The 21,563-nt window shown below is 41.5% G+C and overlaps 1 protein-coding gene across 7 annotated transcripts in view; it reads right to left on the reverse strand.

The window, feature by feature from the left end:
* LOC124719919 overlaps nucleotides 1–21,563 on the reverse strand; it is a 155,465-nt gene that overhangs the window by 78,176 nt on the left and 55,726 nt on the right. For all 7 annotated transcript variants that reach the window (XR_007006017.1, XM_047245114.1, XM_047245115.1 and 4 more), the window contains one exon: nucleotides 9,627–9,709. Coding sequence is in view for 6 of the 7 variants with exons in the window: in XM_047245114.1 (XP_047101070.1) it covers nucleotides 9,627–9,709 (83 nt within the window). In the remaining variant the exon portion in view is untranslated. The remainder of the gene's footprint in view (nucleotides 1–9,626; nucleotides 9,710–21,563) is intronic.

The raw sequence follows: 21,563 nt of genomic DNA on the forward strand, positions 1-21,563 counted from the left end.
AGAGGTTTTCGAACTTACACCATACATAGCTCGAACAGCCCGTTTTTGAGCCAAAAATACCCTTTTTGAATCAGAAGAATTACCCCAAAAAATAATACCATATGACATAAGCGTATGAAAATATGCGAAGTATACTACTTTTCGTGTTGAAATGTCACTTATTTCAGATACTGTTCTAATGGTAAATAAAGCGGCATTTAGTTTCTGAACAAGATCCTGAACATGGGCTTTCCACAACAGCTTACTATCTATCCGTACGCCTAGGAACTTGAACTGTTCCGTCTCGCTTATAACATGCCCATTCTGTCTGATTAAAATGTCAGTTCTTGTTGAATTGTGGGTTAGAAACTGTAAAAACTGAGTCTTACTGTGATTAAGCATCAAATTATTTTCCACAAGCCACGAACTTACTTCATGAACTACATTATTTGATAATGTTTCAATATTACACACAAGATCCTTCACTACCAAGGTGGTGTCATCAGCAAACAGAAATATTTTTGAATCACCTGTAATACTAGAAGGCATATCATTTACATAAATAAGGAACAGCAGTGGCCCCAGCACCGACCCTTGGGGAACGCCCCATTTAACAGTGCCCCATTGGGACTGAACATCATTACCACTCTCAATATTGCGGAGGATTACCTTCTGCTTTCTGTTCTTAAAGTAGGAGACGAACCAATTGTAAGCTACTCCCCTTACTCCATAATGTTCCAACTTCTGCAGTAATATTTTGTGGTCAACACAGTCAAAAGCCTTCGTTAGATCAAAGAAAACACCTAACGTTCTCAACCTTTTATTTAATCCGTCCAAAACCTCACAGAGAAAAGAGAATATAGCATTTTCATCTTTAGCATCCCAAAATTGATGATGTTTTTGTAGTTATTCTGTCCTGTGACAGGTTATATATTCCAGCTGTCAATTTCCAACTTGTCTGATGATGTTTTTGTCATGTTCACTGTTACAGAACACTGTATTATGTAAATGTCATATATGTGTAGCTTAAGGTACGGTTTATACTACAGTATTATACGGCAGAATGAAATTGGCTAATTAAAACACACACCTCGACCTCACGCACACAAATCCAAATTGCTATACACTGTGCAGGACTACTCTTGTATGCTGACAGAGGTAGTTACTGTACATTTGATTACAGTGTTGCCAGATTGCCAATCTTTAACACCAATTTACTGTCGGAAATATGTGCAGGGTGAAATTTTTTAAGAGAAATTTTTGTATCGCACATACTTCAGGAATCACGCTGCAAAGTCTGAGGGTATGAATTTTTCTTCAGCCTGTATATAGACACGTATGACCCATTTGAATATCAGATAAAACTGTTAAATTGATGACTGTGAAGATTTTAATATACAGTTATCCACATCAGAAATTGTTACGATGTGACTAATATTGAGAAGACGGCATGATACACAAACAGGTACAGAAGTATTACTACAGACCTGTGTCATAGATTTCAAAAAAACTCAGACTGCAACAAGTATTATTACATTCTTATTCCAAAGAAGGGAGATGCTGACATTTGTGAACACTGCTGACCCATCAGTTTAATTAGCTTCATTGACAAAATACTGTACAAATCATCTACAGAAGACCGGAAACACTAAGAGAAGTTTATGTCACAGAATATCAGCTAGGGTACCACAGAAATGTATGAACAAGCAAAGCAATACTGACATCACAACTGATCTTACAAGATAGGTGGATGGAACAGAAACATACATTTATAGCATTGGTAGATTTAGACAAAGCTTTTGAAAATATTGTCTGGATTATACTTTTTGAAATTCTTAAGGTATAAGGGATAAAATACAGTGAGCAAGAGGTTATCTGCAACTTGTACAGAAACCGAACTGTAGTTCTGAAGGGAATGGGACAAGGTTGTAGCCTATCTCTAATCCTATCCAATATGTACAGTGTGCAAGCTATGAGGGATCCCAAGGAGAAATTTTGAAAGGAAATTAAAGTTCAAAGACAAGAAATTAAACTTGAGGCTTGCCCACAACAGTGTAGAAGGAGCGTTCAATAAGTAATACACGTTTCGAAACTTCCTGGCACATTAAAACTGTGTGCCGGACTTTGCTAAAGGTTCCGAGTTCGAGTCTCTGTCCGGCACACAGTTTGAATCTCCCAGGAAGTTTCATATCAGTCCACACTCCACTACAGAGTGGAAATATCATTCTGAAAATATACATTTTTTTCCCCCTGAAAGCAGGTACATTTTATTCAGGACTCCAGTACACTGTATTATTTCCCACTCTTCTGTCTCTACATCCCTATTTTTCAACATAATATCTGTTCAATGCGACGGCCTTATGCCACCTCACTCAGTGCCTGCACGGGACCGCTCAACTGGTCCACATCGGAGCCGACGTCTTGCCGCACCGATAACCTCGGCAGTCATCCAGCGAGGTGTTTGCAATCCGTCGATCACCTCGAGTGAGAGTGTCTGCACGCTCCGACACTGCAGGAGTCACAGCTGTGTGTCGCCAGCTGTCACCCGGGAGATCGGACACATTTCCGTGACCTTAGTGCGACAGTGACAGATGCCTCGCCCTCACAACGCACATCTGTTACAGATGACTTTTTGAAGGCCACGTACAGTGCAACAATCTATCGAAACTTCACAAAATTATAAGGGTCGAGGCGAGAATATTCCAGGATGTCCTGCAGTGTCCCCGGCTGTGAGCTACGCCACGGTCACCGTCTGTGCCTCGAGACGGGTCCGCCGTCCCTCTGCGAAGGGGAAAGCACCCGCCGCACCGCTGTGCTCTGTGGGCTGGCGCCGCCCACCCTCACTGTGCCGTCCGCTGCAGTGTAGGGGCTGCTCCAAAAGAAAATACAGTTTCCATTCTGCATGTGTGAAAGTTGTACAGTGTGTAGATACATCCTTCCTGCTTGTTTTCAAACTTAGTTCAACCTGTTCCCGTGAGTGCCGCCGTCACAGCACGTCTTCAAGATGGCTGCTACACTTGCCGTTCGTCAGTAGCAACGTGCTGTCAAGAATTCCTGTGCTGTGAAAACGAGACAGTGGGAAACATCCACACGAGGTTGAATAAGGTGTACGGAGATGCTGCTGTCGATCGCAGTACAGTTAGTCGGTGGGCGAGCAGGTTACGTGACGGAAGCGGGCACGGCAATATTGAGGATTGTCCTCGCAGCGGCAGGCCTCTTACTGCACGCACTCCAGACAATGCGCAGAGAGTTAACGAATTGGCGACTGTTGACAGACGCATCACAGTGAACGAACTGTCGTGCTACGTTGAAATAGGGGAAGGGAGTGTTTGCAGAATAATGGAAGTCTTGGCGTTAAAAAAGGTTTGTGCCAGGTGGGTTCCCAGGATGTTGACAGCGGCTCACAAGGAAACAAGAAAAACGGTATGCAGCGAACGTTTGGAGCAGTACGAGAATGGTGGAGACGAATTTCTTGGAAGAATTGTGACAGGTGATGGAACATGGCTCCATCGTTTTTCACCAGAGACGAAGAGGCAATCAATGGAGCAGCATCGTGCAAATTCAACCAAGACAAAAAAATTCAAAACCACACCTTCTGCTGGAAAAGTTATGGCTACGGTGTTTTTCGATTCCGAAGGACTGTTGCTTGTGGACATCGTGCCAAGTGGAATCACCATAAATTCTGATGCATATGCGACGACACTGAAGAAACTTCAATTCGACTGAGTCGTGTTCGAGTCAAAAAACCGTGGAAGCGATCGCAAAACTCATATGGATAACACTGAAACACCCGCCTTACAGTCCTGAACTGGCTCCATGTGACTATCATCTCCTTGGGAAACTGAAAGACTCTCTTCGTGGAACAAGGTTTGAAGATGACGACTCCCTTGTGGACGCTGCCAAACAGTGGCTCCAACAGCCTGGTCCAGAATTTTACCGTGTGGGTATACAGGCGCTGGTTCCAAGATGGCGTAAGGCAGTTGATAGGGATGGAAATTATGTGGAGAAATGAAAATATTGTTCCTAAAGGCTGTATCTACACACTGTAAAACTTTCAAACATGTAGAATAAAAGATAGATTTAAAAAAAAAAAAATAGTGTGCATTTCTTTTGGAGTGACCCTCGTAAATTTACCGGACACAGCCAGCACTATTTCACATCCACAAAGCCACGTGACACCAGCGTATTCCTAGTACCCCTACCACAGGTGGCCCTTACGGGACCACCACCTGCAGTGTGCCACCGACTGTAGCACCGAGTGTAATCCAGAATAAATGACGAGTCACAGATAGGGTGCTACCAGATGAAGACCACACCAGTGCACCACCGGTCATGACCTAGATGAATTCCGAACCTCGGAGAACAACTGCTGGTGACGAACAGTGTGTTCTCTGTTCCACGATTGATAATAATTCTCATTATATCGAACTACATCTTGTGTTCTTTCATACAGATTCGGTTTTGTGGTTATCATGTTTTCTTGTTGCTTCCTTAGAGAAACACTTTCTTTAGTTCAATGTTACCTGGGCACCAAAAAAGGAGATGCTGAGAGAATTATGAGGGTTGACTGAAAAGTAGTGCCTCCACCTTCGTAACTCTTCGACAGTTGGCAGCATCGCTATGTGGCAGGTAATGGCTTGTTCCGTAGCCTCTCCTCTATAGCTCCAGTTGGCGGGAAGCCTTAGCACTGAACAGTTGTGTTGTTACAGTGTAAAATATGGAATCCTGCACAGACGGTCGCTGAATGTAATTTATGCAAACACGCAGTCATTGAATTCTTGACACCAGAAGGTGTCACCCCACAGGAGATTCATCAGAGAATGAAAGCAGTTTACGGTGATTCTGTCAATGTGAGTACTGTGCGTTCTTGGGCGAGTAGATTTAAAGATGGGCATCCCGTGACAGCAACCACCGAGTTTCACAAGCAAAATGTTGGCAGATTGATTCTTGACGATCGTCGTATCAGTCAGAGAGATATTGCAAGCACACTCGGCATTTCACAAGAACGTGTTAGTCACATTATTGCTTTGCTCAGCTATCGGAAGATCTGTGCATGGTGGGTACCCCGGATGCCGACTCCTGAAATGAAAGTGCTCAGACTTAAAATTTGCCAGGAACTCCTCTCGCGTTACGAGAATGAAGGTGATGCCTTTGTCCACTTAATTGTGACGGGAGGTGGGTGTGGGTACACCGTTACGACCCAGAGATGAAATGTCGGTCTATGGAATGTTGAAACAAAGACTTGCCCCAGAATAGGAAATTCAAGACACAGCCCTCATATGGAAAAATCACGGCCGCATTCTTCTGGGATGCAGATGGTGTTATCTCTGTCAATTTCCTCGATCGTGGAACAACAATAAATTCAGAGTGTTACACCACAATGCTGTGAACTCTCAAACGACGGCTAACGAGGGTCCGAAAGGAAAAGGGAAATGTTCTCCTACAGCATGACAGTGCCAAACCACACACTTCACGTGCCACCACAGCAGAACTTCGGAGACTGAATCTCACCACCGTACGGCATCCTCCGTACAGCCCAGATTTAGCACCGTCTGACTCCCATCTGTTCTCGCTAATGAAAGATGGTCTGTGAGGACAACATCATGCTTCTAATGAAGATGTTCAGAGAACTGTGAGACTGTGGTAGCAGAAACAGAGTGTCTACTTCTTCCGTGACAGCTTCAGGAAACCTGTTCATTGTTGGCAGAAATGTATCCAATTAGCTGGTGATTATGTGGAAAAGTGTATATTGGTAATTAAAGATTACATTCTAAGGATTATTTCTGTGTTTCATTTATTAAAATATTCCCATCCAAACCCAATTACTTATCATTCAAACCTCATATATTAGGAAATGAGACACTAGAAGTAATAGGCAAGTTTTGTTATTTGGGCAGCAGAGTAACTGACAATGGTCAAAGTAGACAGGATATAAAAGGCAAGCTCACAATAGGAAGAAAAATGCTCCTGAAGGTACTTGTGTTGAGTGTAACCTTGTGCAGAAGTGAAATGCAGATGACAAGCAGTTTACATGTGAAGGGTACAGAAACTTTTCATATGTGGTGATACACAAGAACACTGAAGGTCAGTTGGGTAGCTTCAATAACTAACAAGGAGGAAATGAAATGAACTGATGGAAAAAGAAATTTATGGCACTGTTTGTCTAAAGGGATAAGTTGGTAGGACATACCCTGAGACATCCAGGAATTGTCAATTTTGCAATGGAGGGAGGGAGGGGGAGAGGGAGAGAGGGAGAGGGGGAGAGGGGGGGGAGAGAGAGAGAGAGAGAGAGAGAGAGAGAGAGAGAGAGAGAGAGAGAGAGAGAGAGAAGGGGAAAGTAGGAGGGGGGTGCAGGGGCAGGAGCAAAGATTGTAGAGGGAGATCCTTATAGGTATGAATACAGTAAGCAGCTTCTAATGGATATAGGCAGCAGTAATTACACAGAGATCAAACGGCTTGGCACACCATAGCCTAACATAGAGAGCTGCCTGAAACCAGTCTCTGGCCAGAGGACGACGACGACAACAATGCCACTTGATACCACGTTGTCACTGTCTTCTACCACATAGGGAAACTATCCAAATGCATCTACAACAGTGGTCATCAAACTGTGGCCCACAGGCCACATGCAAGGGGTACGGCCCAAATTAACTGTAAGTGCGGCCTGTGGTTCTCAGCTGTATTTTACAATAATACGCATCTAACAGCTAACACGAAAAACGTCAGCTAATATCACGACTGTATGAAGAGAGTAGTTCTCCTGCCCAATAACAAACAAAAATACTTCCAGAGACACAAATATTTTCAGATGTGCTTCATTTAGTTAATTCGGCAGCTTACATCGGGACAGAGGAGTAAGTTGAGCGGCCACCGCGGTGTTAATGAAGTAAGACGGGGAAAGTTTTATTGTTCATCTTCAAGTACTAAAAATGTCTGGGTGTGAGTTCCTTGTTCCAATCAGCTGCTGTGGCATAAATTTCAAAGAGGATTTGTGACTGTGTGTTACAGGGACAGTCATCTTCAAATGAGATACATATTTGTAGCAAGGAATATGAAATTAAATTAGGGCAGTTTTAAAACAACACATTTTGTGGAAGACCAGTGTTCCTGCGGTAGGGAGCAGTGGCCGATGATATAAATAAAGAAAATGAACTGTCATAGCTGTTTCACCAAAGGAATTTATTTCAAAAGACTAGTTTCGGTGCAACACTTACGCCATCTTCAGGTCCACTATAAACCGAAACAGTGCTTCCATTCCTTGGCCCAGGTATCATAGAACCCATATAACACAGTTGAGGGTTGCATTTATGTCCATGTGGTCACAGTGGTGACAACATGCTGCAGAGTCTACGCTCTTTATCTATGAAATCAATGGCAACTAGTATTATCATCATCATCAGTTTTCTGCTATATTAGCAGGTCCTTTGCCTCTCCATTTTCTGCGATCCATTGCTTCCTCCTTAAAGCTGCTGTATGTTGTACCGTCCATCATGTCATCCAATATCTGGAATCTCTCCCTTCCTCGCTTCCTTTTCCCTCCTACATAACCTTCTAAAACTGTTTTTATCAGTCCGTCATTCTTTCTTAATATATGCCCAATCCAATTTCTTTTTCTTCTCTTTATTACATCTAGTAACTGTCTTTTCTCTCCCACTCTTCTCAGTACCTCTTCATTTTTTACTCTGTCCATCCAACTTATTCTTTCGATCTTCCGCCATGTCCAGATCTCAAAAGCCTCCAGCCTTTCTGTCTTCCATGCTTCAGCGCCATATAGAAGAACACTCCATACAAGACATTTTATGAGTCTCTTTCTGAGTTCTCTGTCCAGACCGCTGCAGAAGATTCTCCTTTTCTCATAAAACGCCTCTTTTGCCATTGCTATATATGTTTTAATTTCTGTGGTGCACTTCCAGTCGGTGTCTATCCTGCTTCCAAGATACTTAAAATTTTGCACCTGTTCTAGTGTTTCCCCATTCAGCATAATTTTTATTTCCTTATTTCCTCCTAGTGCCAATACTGTTGTTTTATTTGTGTTAATTTTCATTTCATATTTTTTTCCGTTAGTTGCAATGGTGTCCACCAAATCCTGTAATTCTTTTTCTCCTGTGGCTAGAAGGACCATGTCATCAGCAAATCTCAAACACCCTACTCTTCTTCCTCCAATTTCTACCACTTTCACATCTAATGAGCATTGGTCAATCGTATTTTCCAAGTAGAGGTTGAAAAGGGTAGGTGATAAACAGCATCCTTGTCTTACTCCTTTTCCTAGTCTGATCCAGTTTGTACTTTCTCCTCTCACTTTAACTGAAACTTTTTGATTAAGATATAATGAGTTTATAAGTCTACTGGTTTTCCAGTCCACTCTCTTTTCCCTCATTATAGTCACCAGCTTGTCCCAAACGACATTGTCAAATGCCTTTTTCAATAAACCTTTCTCCCAAGATTCGTAGAGCCCTATTGCATCTCTGGTGCCCGTATTCTGTCTAAAGCCAAACTGCTCCTCGCCAAGATTCTCCTCCATTACTTTTTCAAGTCTTTTATTAATTATCCTTAACATCACTTTGGCTGCATGTGAAATGAGGCTGATTGTCCTGTGCTCGCTGCATTTCTTGGTTCCTTGTTTTTTTCGGTAATGGAATCATTACTGTTGTCAGAAGAAAGTCTTCAGTATTATACAGGTCTACAATACATTGGTCAAGGAATTAAACCACACTTCAAGACGGTATAAGTGTTGTGGTGAAACTATTTGTTTGAAATAAATTTCTTTGATTATACAGTTGTAGTGGTTCATTTTTTAAAACCTTTAATTAACAATTGAGAACAATGCATGTACAATTACTGCTGTTAACCAACTAATCATCTGAAACTTCCTGGCAGATTAAAACTGTGTGCCAGATCGAGACTCGAACTCGGAACCTTTGCCTTTCGCGGGCAAGTGCTCTACCATCTGAGCTACCCAAGCACGACTCACGCCCCGTCCTCACAGCTTTACTTCTGCCAGTACCTCGTCTCCTACCTTCCAAACTTTACAGAAGCTCTCCTGCGATACAGAAGTAAAGCTGTGAGGACGGGGCGTGAGTCGTGCTCGGGTAGCTCAGATGGTAGAGCACTTGCCCACGAAAGGCAAAGGTGCCGAGTTCGAATCTCGGACTGGTACACAGTTTTAATCTGCCAGGAAGTTTCATATCAGCGCACACTCCGCTACAGAGTGAAAATCTCATTCTGGAAACTAATCATCTGCTCACACAGACAACACACCATCACTTCATCAGTCAATTACAGTGTCACAACAATGCGGCCACAGAGTGGCAGCAACCTGAAACACAGCACTCGACACAAAGTATTCTGAACGATGCCGACATTTAACGCTCTGTACTCAGGGGCAGGTGGCCAACTTGTCGCACCCTTATTACAGCTAGTCTATCAGATGCTCAGAACATACTAATTTACGTACAATTAATAATAAGGTCGGTACATACGCAGCCCAGGTGTCGTCCCACAATGTCAGTACTGGCCCTCGAGTAAATAAGTGATCAGTCGTGAGTTCTTTCTGCAAGAACTTTCTGAATTTCACTGGGGGACTTGCAATTTTCCATCTTATGTAAATATGTTCATAACACAGTGAAGGATATAAGTAAAGGTTTTACCTCAGCTGCACCAGGCATCTCAGCTTCCATGGTGACTGGCTTCCGCTGGCACTGCTGCCTTAAATATTTACTGCCAGCATCAACTAGAACAGAATAGATAATACATCACTCTACTATCTGAATTGGATTTCTCATTAAGTCAGTCTGTATGGATACAAAGGAAATCACCATATCAACAGTGGAGGTGTCTTGTGGAACAACAGATACAAGCATAATATTGTCAGAACATCCGAAATGCAACGCTTCTCTAAAAACACGATTTTTTTTTTTCCAATCTGAGGATGTAACAAGCAACTAACTAAATATAGGGCTGCTTCTAGGTTTCATTCACGGTTAAGAAAGCAGATTACTCTGTTACGGAAAGGTCTATGACAGCGACCACTCAGTGCCGTGGGGCCAAATGAAGTGCTGTTCCAATAAACAAGCAGCAAGCTGCCAAAGTCGCATTAAACTGGAAAGCTCATGCCAGGCAGTAAGAATACAGAACAGTGCCATTAAATGACAAACAAGTGTCGCACAGCAATGTGTGTCTGATGGGAATGAGGGGCAGGGCGGCATGTGTCAAGAGTGGATTAATACAGTACCCAATGGGGTATCAGAAGGCATGTATTTTATAGCAAGGGCTTGAAGTACATGTTATATACATTAATACCAACTTCTGATCATGACCAAACGCATTTCTGTTTATTTTAAGGCATTTTCAGTGGTCACTGTTAACAGTACGGTTTTTCTTGAAATTTTGTTTCTGGGATCATGCACAGTTCTTACCAGGTTGTGGTTTATTTTGTGTGTGTGTGTGTGTGTGTGTGTGTGTGTGTGTGTGTGTGTGTGACAAACAAACACACACACACACACACACACACACACACACAGACACAGACACAGACACAGACACAGACACAGAGAGAGAGAGAGAGAGAGAGAGAGAGAGAGAGAGAGAGAGAGAGAGAGAGAGAGAGAGAGAGCAGATGCACCCTCTATCTCAAAAGGAATCAAAAGACAAGTGCATCACAGAATATCAAAATGAAGTACACAAAATGGCATGGTATTAGTAGACCAACACATAACAGAAAAATGTAAATGTGTTCAGTAAAACTGCTGTGCCCACAAGTGTAACTCAAAATATTTGAAGAATAACCTTATGAATTTACATCTACATCTATACTCAGCAAACCACTGTGAGGTGCTGGACAGAGGGTGCATTATTAGGGTTTCTTCCTGTTCAAATCATGAATGGAGCCCGGGCAGAATGACTGGTTGAATGCCTCTGTGGGTGTGCAGTAATTACTTTAATCTTACCATCGTGATCCCTATGTGAGAAATATGTAGGGGGTTTTAGTATATCCCTCGAGTAACCATGAACTTTAACACCACACACATGAAACTCATCCTAGCGCTTATGACTGGCCACAGAAATTGTAAGAAAGCCTACACGTGATACATAGAGGCAGCATACGATAGGTGTAGATATAGGAAGGAGTATGAAACTGCACCAAACCTAGTCTTCCACAGCAGACACCTGGAGGGCAAACGACACAGAATATTCAACTCATTAGAGCCTGAGGAAACCTTGTCAAATAAGGGATTACAACAACAGCAGCAAGAACAACAACAACAACTCAGTTTCGGTCTGGGTAACAGTGGAATATGACCACTGTTGTTTTATGCCTTCCTCCATCAATCAAATCAATACTTGACCACCAATCACTGGATTTAAAACTATTTTTCATAAATAATACCGTTTTGAGAATTATGTATATTATTAACTGGTTGTTGATGTTGTGGTCTTCAGTACTGAGACTGGTTTGATGCAGCTCTCCATGCTACTCTATACTTTGCAAGCTTCTTCAACAACCTACATCCTTCTGAATCTGCTTAATGTATTCATCCCTTGGTCTCCCTCTACGATTTTTACCCTCCACGCTGCCCTTCAACACTAAATTGGTGATCCCTTGATGCCTCAGAAGGTTTCCTACCAACCAATCACTTCTTCTAGTCAAGTTGTGCCACAAATTTCTCTTCTCCCCAATTCTATTCAATACCTCCTCATTAGTTATGTGACCTACCCATCTAATCTTCAACATTCTTCTGTAGCACCACATTTCAAAAGCTTCTATTCTCTTCCTGTCTAATCTATTTATCGTCCACATTTCACTTTCATCCATGGCTACACTCCATACAAGTACTTTCAGAAACGACTTCCTGACACTTCAATCTATACTCGATGTTAACAAATTTTTCTTCTTCAGAAACGCTTTCCTTGCCATTGCCAGTCTACATTTTATATCCTCTCTACTTCGACCATCATCAGTTATTTTGCTCCCCAAATAGCAAAACTCCTTTACTACTTTAAGTGCCTCATTTCCTACTCTAGTACTCTCAGCATCACCTGATTTAATTCGACTACATTCCATTATCCTCACTTTGCTTTTGTTGATGTTCATCTTATATCCTCCTTTCAAGACAGTGTCCCTTCCATTAACGGCTCTTCCAAGTCCTTTGCTGTCTCTGACAGAATTACAATGTCATCGGCGAACCTCAATGTTTTTATTTCTTCTCCACGGATTTTAATTCCTACTCCGAATTTTTCTATTGTTTCCTTTTCTGCTTGCTCAATATACAGATTGAATAACATCGGGGAGAGGCTACAAACCCTGTCTCACTCCCTTCCCATCCACTGCTTCCCTTTCATGTATCTCGACTCTTATAACTGCCATCTATTTTCTGTACAAATTGTAAATAGCCTTTCGCTCCCTGTATTTTACCCCTGCCACCTTCAGAATTTGAAACAGAGTATTCGAGTTAACATTGTCAAAAGCTTTCTTTAAGTCTATAAATGCTAGAAACGTAGGTTTGCCTTTACTTAATCTAGCTTCTAAGATAAGTCGTAGGTTTAGTATTGCCTCACATGTTCCAATATTTCTACGGAATCCAAACTGATCTTCCCGGAGGTTGGCTTCTACCAGTTTTTCCATTCGTCTGTAAAGAATTTGTGATAGTATTTTGCAGATGTGACTTATTAAACTGATAGGTCGGTAATTTTCACATCTGTCAACATCCGCTTTCTTTGCAATTGGAATTATTATATTCTTCTTGAAGTCTGTGGGCATTTCACTTGTCTCATATATCTTGCTCACCAGATGGTAGAGTTTTGTCAGGAGTGGCTCTCCCGAGGCTGTCAGTAGTTCTAATGGGATGTTGTCTACTCCCGGGGCCTTGTTTCAACTCGGGTCTTTCAGTGCTCTGTCAAACTCTTCACGCAGTATCGTATCTCCCATTTTATCTTCATCTACATCCTCTTCTATTTCCATAATATTGTCCTCAAGTACGTCGCCCCTGTATAGACCCTCTATACCCTCCTTCCACCTTTCTGCTTTCCATTCTTTGCTTAGAACGGGGTTTCCATCTGAGCTCTTGACATTCATACAAGTGGTTCTCTTTTCTCCAAAGGTCTCTTTAATTTTCCTGTAGATTGTATCTATCTTACCCCTAGTGAGATAAGCCTCTACATCCTTACATTTGTCCTCTAGCCATGCCTGGTTAGTCATTTTGCACTTCCTGTCAATCTCATTTTTGAGATGTTTGTATTCCTTTTTGCCTGCTTCATTCACTGCATTTTTGTATTTTCTCCTTTCATCAATTCAATTTAATATTTCTTCTGTTATCCAAGGATTTCTATTAGCTCTCGTCTTTTTACCTACTTGATCCTCTGATAGAAGCAACTACCAAAAAGGCTGCTGCCCCTCTTCAGGAACCACACGTTTGTCTGGCATCTCAACACATACCCCTACATTGTGGTTGCACCTACGGTACAGCTATCTGTATCACTGAGACATGCAAGCCTCCCCACCAACGGCAAGGTCTATGGCTCATTAACTGGTAGATTCATATTAATGTAAAAAGTGTGCAATATCTAAAATGGACAAGATCTTCATCCTCTGACAGCGTGTCCAGATTATATTAGTTCATCATGTTTCCTGGCATAAAGAAAGAGAATGTTAAAGGATTTGGAATTACTCAAGGTATACGTCAACACGAGATAAAGAAATCATAGAAACTTAATCTGTCTGCTGAGGTAATAACAAACGATCACTATACTGCTTAATGATACTCATACTTATGACAGCTAAATTTCATCGAGTGAATCTGTAAGAAAGCTACTACTTTGAAAATATCTGCTGCCTTCTCCATCACACTGTACAGCTGTTGTTTATCTGCCAGTAGCCATGTAATATTTACTTGATCATGACGGTATTCTCAAAGAAAATATTTTTTACATCTCCTGAGTCCTATTATATTACTTGTCATCCAGCTTTATAAAAAACACTGCTACTTGCCATGTGGCTAACAGAAGCTTTCAGTCCCCGAAACTAGATATTCAGATAATTTGTAGAAGGAGTGGCTGATCAGAGACGTTTTTTATTTTTGTATGAATTCCTTGCTGTCAGATAGGGGATTACTGAATATCTTACCACCAGAATGCATAACTCCATTCTGAATCCTGGACACAAGGAGGCAAAGTTTACATGGAAATTATTTTTGTGTCTTTCACTATGACTGTTTATTACAGTTCAGTTGAAATTGATGTTTATTACAAAACAAATTCACATACAGCGACTACGGATTGATGTCGGCAGTGTGTGACACGTGCAAATTTGTGTCAGTGAGGGACTCAAACCCGGATTTCCCACTTATCACCTTAGCCAGTTCTTTTATGTGAGCATGCCTCCAGAACCGAGCCGAACTTCCACACGTCACGTAATCACAACCCTAATGCTCACACAATTTGCAGTTCCTGCACAGGGAGACAAATATTATATCATCATTTTAGCCCACTGACGAACAGATACATCACTTATGCTACAGGTGTTATCGGACAGCCAGAGTGATTGAGGCAACTGCTCAAGTTAAGCGGGAAATCTGGGTTCGTGGCCCGGTCCAACACAAATTTTCATGTGTCGCAAATAGCTGACAATAATGCATTGTCAAGGAATGCGAATCTCCTAATGCATTCAAAATTGCTTACTGAATATTACATTTCACACTTTGTTTATTTTAGGTGTACTTCACCAGAAGATCAACTCTGTAAGACCACTGGGAGTGCAAATCCACAAAATGAGCCAACACTGTTGTATATAGGTCAACACAAGGAGAGATATTCGTGAAGGGCATAAACTGAACTGATCTTCTTGATTAGTTTATCTGTGCTGATTCCATTTTAACTCACTACTCAGCTGGACCCCAAGGAAATTTACACACTGTGCATTCAGTGGATGACCATTAATGTCCACTTATGGTTTTTATGTGTAGCCCATACTGTAAGAGAAATGAACGTACTGGCAGACGCCCTCTCTGTCGCTTAGAAGCGATTACAGGCGCAGCGAATTACGAAGCACTCACCTCGGTGCAGCAATCCGACAGTGACCTCCGAGATTTATTGTAGCAGCATCTAGTCTCCAGTTCTGCCGTGTCCACATACTACCGTCAAGTGCGACATTTTACACTGATGTCCTCACACTGAAGCCACGATCATTTGTGACTTAACTTTTGACGTGTCTGCTCGAGGGGTCTGAGGTACGACGAATTTGGTTAAACGAACTTTTGTGTTGACAAGTTATAACACTCCAGTCTGCTACTACTATACCATAACCTCGAAACTGGAGGCAATTTGCAAATCAGAATTATTTTGTTAGAGTAATTATGGTATAACGCAACAGAGCAGTGTTACCCTCTGAGAGGAATTTTATTATGTTGACCGTATTGTACCTAACGGAAGTGGCTTATCGGAAGTGAAAGTCAGAATTACGTAAATATTTGAACAGTACGAACAAAATTTTGCCTATCTGCACTGTCCAATTGATAAAGAAAACGGTCGCCAGCCTAACTAGGCAAGAGAATGGTTAACATTCTCGTTCAAGAAAATAGTTATTAGTAACTCTAATGGATCAACACAACCTATACTTTGTCACACGTGAGTGCAATGAACTCTTACACATACATATGTGTATGGTAAGATTGAAACTAACAGAGCAGCAGAAACAATTTGCAAAATTATAACAGATACCAAAACACACTATTACTTTCAGGGCTTACACAAAGTGAATGGTCTTTATAACATTACTATTAATATGCACTTCTAATACACAAGAGAGACCAACACTTAGCACACATGAGTATATAACGTTTCACAACTGCAGCTTTCTCACTTTTACTACAGCGTAACACAATGTTGACAAAATTGCAAGAAACTGACTCACCTTTTAGAATTTACTACAGACAACAATGTGATCAGTTGCTTTATAACCCTCAGTCTTAAGAACTTTTAATTTTGAAGTTAGCAACAGCACTTTAATAAGCAGTTTTAATAGGAATATTTTCAGCAAACAACATTTACTTTAACTCACTCTCTTGCCACATTAATTTTAACTTTCTTTTTTTTTACTATGTTGAAGAGGCATTAATGAACAAAATATTGGGCTTTAATGTTCTTTTAGTAAGGACACTCGGATATCACTTTAGCTCAAACGGAAAGGAACCTGAGAGGTGTTATGATGAGGGAAACAATCAGGGTAGGTACATAAATTCAGATAAAATTTACCTTATATTTGAGCACACTAACACGTCCATTAAGCTGATCCTTCACTGTACATCATTATAGTATTACTTTACAGTGATTGCGCAACATGGTGGCAACTGCATGTTGGTAGGTGGATTCGCAGACAGAATTGCTGGACTCTGTCATTTCTTGGTGGCGATGACAGATACAAATTCCAGAATAGTTCCAGCTATTTATCCATCCATCCGAGGCATTGGAAAGCGGCAGGAAAAGCTTCTCTCGGAACCAGCACGATATGCAACATTTACATGACAGTGCACAGTGTGGTAGCTCATCCCCGACTCGTAGCTCGTCCCCGACTGACTATCAGTTCCACATTTTCCACCAAGGCCAACCACAATTTGTGCGCGCTACACAGTTCCGTTCCCGAGGGGAACCACAACACCTTTTATATACTAAAGAACTAAGAACCCTAAGTGAGGATCAGCAGTTTACATAACAGCAACCAAACACATTAAATAGAACATTTGCACATAAAGACATTTCTACAAAAAATTATTCACACAAAATTACAATTATATATAGTAAGTTTTGATCCCTCCAAATGGGACAAAGAATATAAATGACAGTTATGCTACACAGCATACAATCAAATCATGACATCAAAGTTTTAACAAAGAAAGGAGTATACAGTTTTGTGTTATCTATTCAAACAAACACATTTACAGAAGCACAGCAATGTAACATTAAATGAAACAAAAGCAAAATAAATCAGCACAGCATTAGAGCTATGGTGTTACAAAGTATCAATGAAGACTGTAAAGCACTTGTTCGCCAGTGTAACTCCCGTCAGCAGAAAAAAATCACTTGTCACGTCAGTGCACTCCCCACAGCGCACCTGTCCCCGGCGAATCGACAACGTACGTATCGACACTGTCTGCCTTCACCACCGTCTGAAGAATATACATATACAGCCTAACTGCCGTCGACCACTTCACTTATCGGCCCAAAGTCTTTCCTGTGCTCGACATCACTGCCTACACAGTCGCAAACACATTCTGTTGTGGATTGCTCGTTTCAGAAAGTTCCGTACAATTACCACTGACTAGGGCAGGCAGTTTGAATCCTACGCCTTTAAGGCATGCACTGCCCTGTTAAATGTGAAGCGCATCCGAACAACAGGTTATCATTAAGCAGTGAATGGTTTAGCGGAACGTCTGCACTGATTGTTAAAGGTATCCCTTCAGTGTCACAATGTCGGACAGAAACACTGCCGATCGTCGTCCTGCATATCTGAGCGTTCATCGAGGACAATCTGAAATGTCCAGCAGCAGATCTCACCTACGACCAACCATTTCGACAGCCCGGTGAGTTCACCAGCAACGTGTCGGATTCACTTTTTTGAGGCATCGGACTGTCGACAAACTACGCACGCAGATCCGGCAGCTCCGTCTCGTTGCACTGAGAGATCAACAAGACATCCACCCTTTCATCTTCACTGACCTGTGCAAACACGACCAATATTTTTTTTCTTTTTACCACAATGCTGTCCGCATACCTCTACAGCCACCATAAGAGGGACCGTATCCAGTCCTCGGAAACGGTGGCAAAGTGTTTAAGTTTGATGTCATGGGTACACCAACAACTAACTCTGTTGACTGCCTTAAACACGTCTTCTGCACCTTCTCTGATGGTAAGAGCAAATCGCCTTGCGGACCGACCACAGACGTGACGGAATTACCCCCACTCCACCACCTATCACAGATAAGCCACAAATAGACATCGAACGCCGATCCTGATGCTTCAGCAACAGTAAAACCTGCTGTTACGCGATCCAGACGTCACATTCGCTTTGATCGAAGATACCGTTAGCATTCGGGGAGGAGTGATGTAGTGATTATGCATTGTTACATCGAATATATTCAAGACACAAAGTGTTTACACTAAGTGACATTATTGCTGAGGTTAATTTATTCTTTGGTTTTTGTAATTATCGCTTGGACTGATTCTCATTATGTATTGTCTGACTGTTTTGTACCTTTACACCCTATGCTATTAAATGTTGCAATAAAAAACATTTCCTTTAAACTGCAACACTTGTTAGAAATAGCATAACACGAATATTTGTGAGGTTAAGACCTAAACATTAGCTGTGAACCATTCGTAGCCTGTTTAGCAATCAACAGCACTGTGTCTGCTTTGGGCAAGTTTGAACCCTTGATTACAATGCTCATTTCCTCAGTAAACACCACAGCTTTTAAAGTGTCTGCAGTGTAGTTCAATTTTACCCCTATTTGTTTTATGATGCAAAACACAAGGTCAAGCAGGAATATTTTAATAGTTGAATTACCATTTACACTGTCTTCTTTACAAATTTCTCCTCAGAATTCTTCCTGCATTTTGTCTCTAAATGCTACACTTCAGTCATTGCTTACAATTCCGCAATGCTTTTTTTTTTTATGATGTGCATAAATAACTGACCTATATATTTAATGGTTAACATCTGACCACTATGCTCTGACAAATCATTGACTATTGGTTTTCTTGTCTGATCAATGTAGGTTGTTGGGACTAACAACTATCTTCAATAGCTATTACACTACATCCTTCAACTCTCGCAGGGAATTTTACTGTGAAAATAATCCAAAGCTGGATATCAACACTCTGGATGGTCAGTACTATCCGATAAGAAACCTTCATTCAAGTATCCACAAACAGTTATCCTTCAGTTAAGCCTGCATAAGCTTATTAGCACCGTTCACAGTTGCCGAGATATTTTCTGCGGGTGGCCTATAAACTGTCAGTGCTACAACCTCGTTTATTTCCTGATCCACGACTGCAGCACGACAATCAAAAAGCTGTGCAATATAATACTCTTTAAACCTAAAGAGCTAAGGTTTTCAACCACTTTTTGAATATACAGCCACTGCCCCCTTCCCTTTTATTAGTTCCATAGCAAATCAGTATGACATTGGCGTGTATCTGTCAAGATGGAACTGTTCAATTTCAGTGACTCCCATGTGTTTCTGACACAGTAGTAAGACCTCTCTCCCGATGTTTCACTAGCACTTGCGCCTTATGCACTGTCCTGTTGGACTGCTTAAGAACTACTTGGCATGGCCGAATGTTGTTCTCCTCGTCTACAAAGCATACAAGCAGCTGGTGTCAGCTGGACTGATGCAATGGCTTCCCGTGTCTTCTGGAACTTTTTACTGATTTGGAAGGCTCGACTGTAATCCAGTCGGGACCTAACGTTACAATTCAGAAAACGCCACTACCAAACCAGCTAGCAGTTTCTGCTTTTTTTTCCAATATCGTGTAGCAGTAGTAGTGACAATCACTGAAACTCAAGAAGTGACCATAATCATCATTCCCGATGTAATTTGTATTAAAACATCCCATATGAAAAATTACGCTGACATTCCTCCAATGACAATCAAGATATTTGGCTTAACACTTCGATCACAGCTAACAACCGAATGGGTTTTAAAACTTATGTAATAACTAAAATTATTTAGCGGCAATTGCAATACTTACTTTAAATGTATCATATCTACATGACTCGGTAATGATATTTACTTAGGATATAAAATAAAAATTATTCACGAAAGATAACTTACTAATGGTGAAGAAATAAAATTTTTGACCAAATATTACACCCACATGATCAGTAAAGGAAAAATATTTGATCCTACGTGTAAATAGGTGTAATTTTTCGAGAGATTCAATGTTTACTGCCATAGGAACGGAGGTTAGGTTACATCACATCCCCTATCCAAACTTTCAAAATGGTTCAAATGGCTCTGAGCACTATGGGACTCAACATCTTAGGTCATCAGTCCCCTAGAACTTAGAAGTACTTAAACCTAACTAACCTACGGACATCACACACATCCATGCCCGAGGCAGGATTCGAACCTGTGACCGTAGCGGTCACGCGGTTCCAGAGTGTAGCGCCTAGAACCGCACGGCCACTCCGACCAGCTGTGTGAGAGATGTAGCGTGCCGACCTGGCCAAACATCACCTAGACGTATCACTGACGCGGTACGTTTACCGCTCCTAACAAGTGCAAGTTGTGTGAGAGATGTAGCGTGCCGACCTGGCCAAATATCACCTAGACGTATAAGAGACATGGTATGTTTACCGCTCTGCGCAGTACACAAGTATAAATATGAAATCCACCAAATACGGGACAATAACTTCATAAATGAAATCGAGACTGAGCTGTGCGATGTGCTTTTGTACACCATTCGAGCACAGGGCAGGTGCGCGATCTCCTTAGTCAATCAGAAGACACAATCAGGACATATTACACGTTCTGTAATCAGCGAATCACATCGCATTTTCAGTGCGCGAACACACAAAGAATGAAAAATGTTCAGCACGAAACACGAATAAAGTAGATATTCCAAATTAATGCACAGTATCGGGCACAGCGATGCTGTGACATACACAGAGGTAAAAAAAGACGGGAGATGGCACTGTACACTTACGTTGTTTTGAAGCTAGAGTGGAAAGGACTTGCTGCCAACTTAAATAGCCCATAACATTAGACTACTGCTTGTTTACGATTTATTGATGGAACAACTACGTCTCTACACAATCAAAACTCCAGCTGCTACCACAGAAGTCGACAGATTCCACAACAGGGCACTGGCATGTCAGAAAGACATCACTGGGAAGTATCACCGAGGAGATATAAATGCGGTGAGCCTAATGTTTTGGCCTGTTCACGGTGATTAAAGAAACGCAAATTAGTTTAATATTTTGTTCAACAAGTAAAACTACGGAAAAAAGTTCATATAAACATAGGTCCGCAAATGTTTATTTACGTAAAGATTTTGCCTGCTGCTAATATGAATCCATCGCAAAACCGTACGAGGTTAAAGAAAAGCACGATTTCCATCTATTTTGTTGTTATTGGTCTGCTGACAAATAAAACATGTCACATCCAGAGAAGCAAAGATTGTTATACAAGTAAATTTGCTTACTTTCCATTAACAATGTAGAAACGTTTATGTCATTGTCGGCAACCAGAGAGTAGAAATATCTCTGGAGTGAGCATTGCGTCCTGCGCATGTTGTCAGCATTAAACTGGAATTGTCACGTGATCTCGGGACGACGTCGATTGTTTAGCACCAATTCGCGTCCGCCATCAGTAACGTAACGTCTCGTCATATAACACCAAAACATTCTACATTACCTTTCGAATGGAGGCATTCGCACAGGTCGCCAACGGAACGTCATTTCACGGTACGTCAAGGTTTCTCGGGAAGAAAATTTTAACGGTACCAGTCTGTTAACATGCTTTAGTGACAAATTGGAGATGTTCCATGACGACTGGGATATTTTTTTCTACTTTCTTACACAACCGAGGTCG

The sequence above is a fragment of the Schistocerca piceifrons genome, chromosome 11 (assembly GCF_021461385.2).
Source record: "Schistocerca piceifrons isolate TAMUIC-IGC-003096 chromosome 11, iqSchPice1.1, whole genome shotgun sequence".
In the NCBI taxonomy this organism is placed as follows: domain Eukaryota; kingdom Metazoa; phylum Arthropoda; class Insecta; order Orthoptera; family Acrididae; genus Schistocerca; species Schistocerca piceifrons.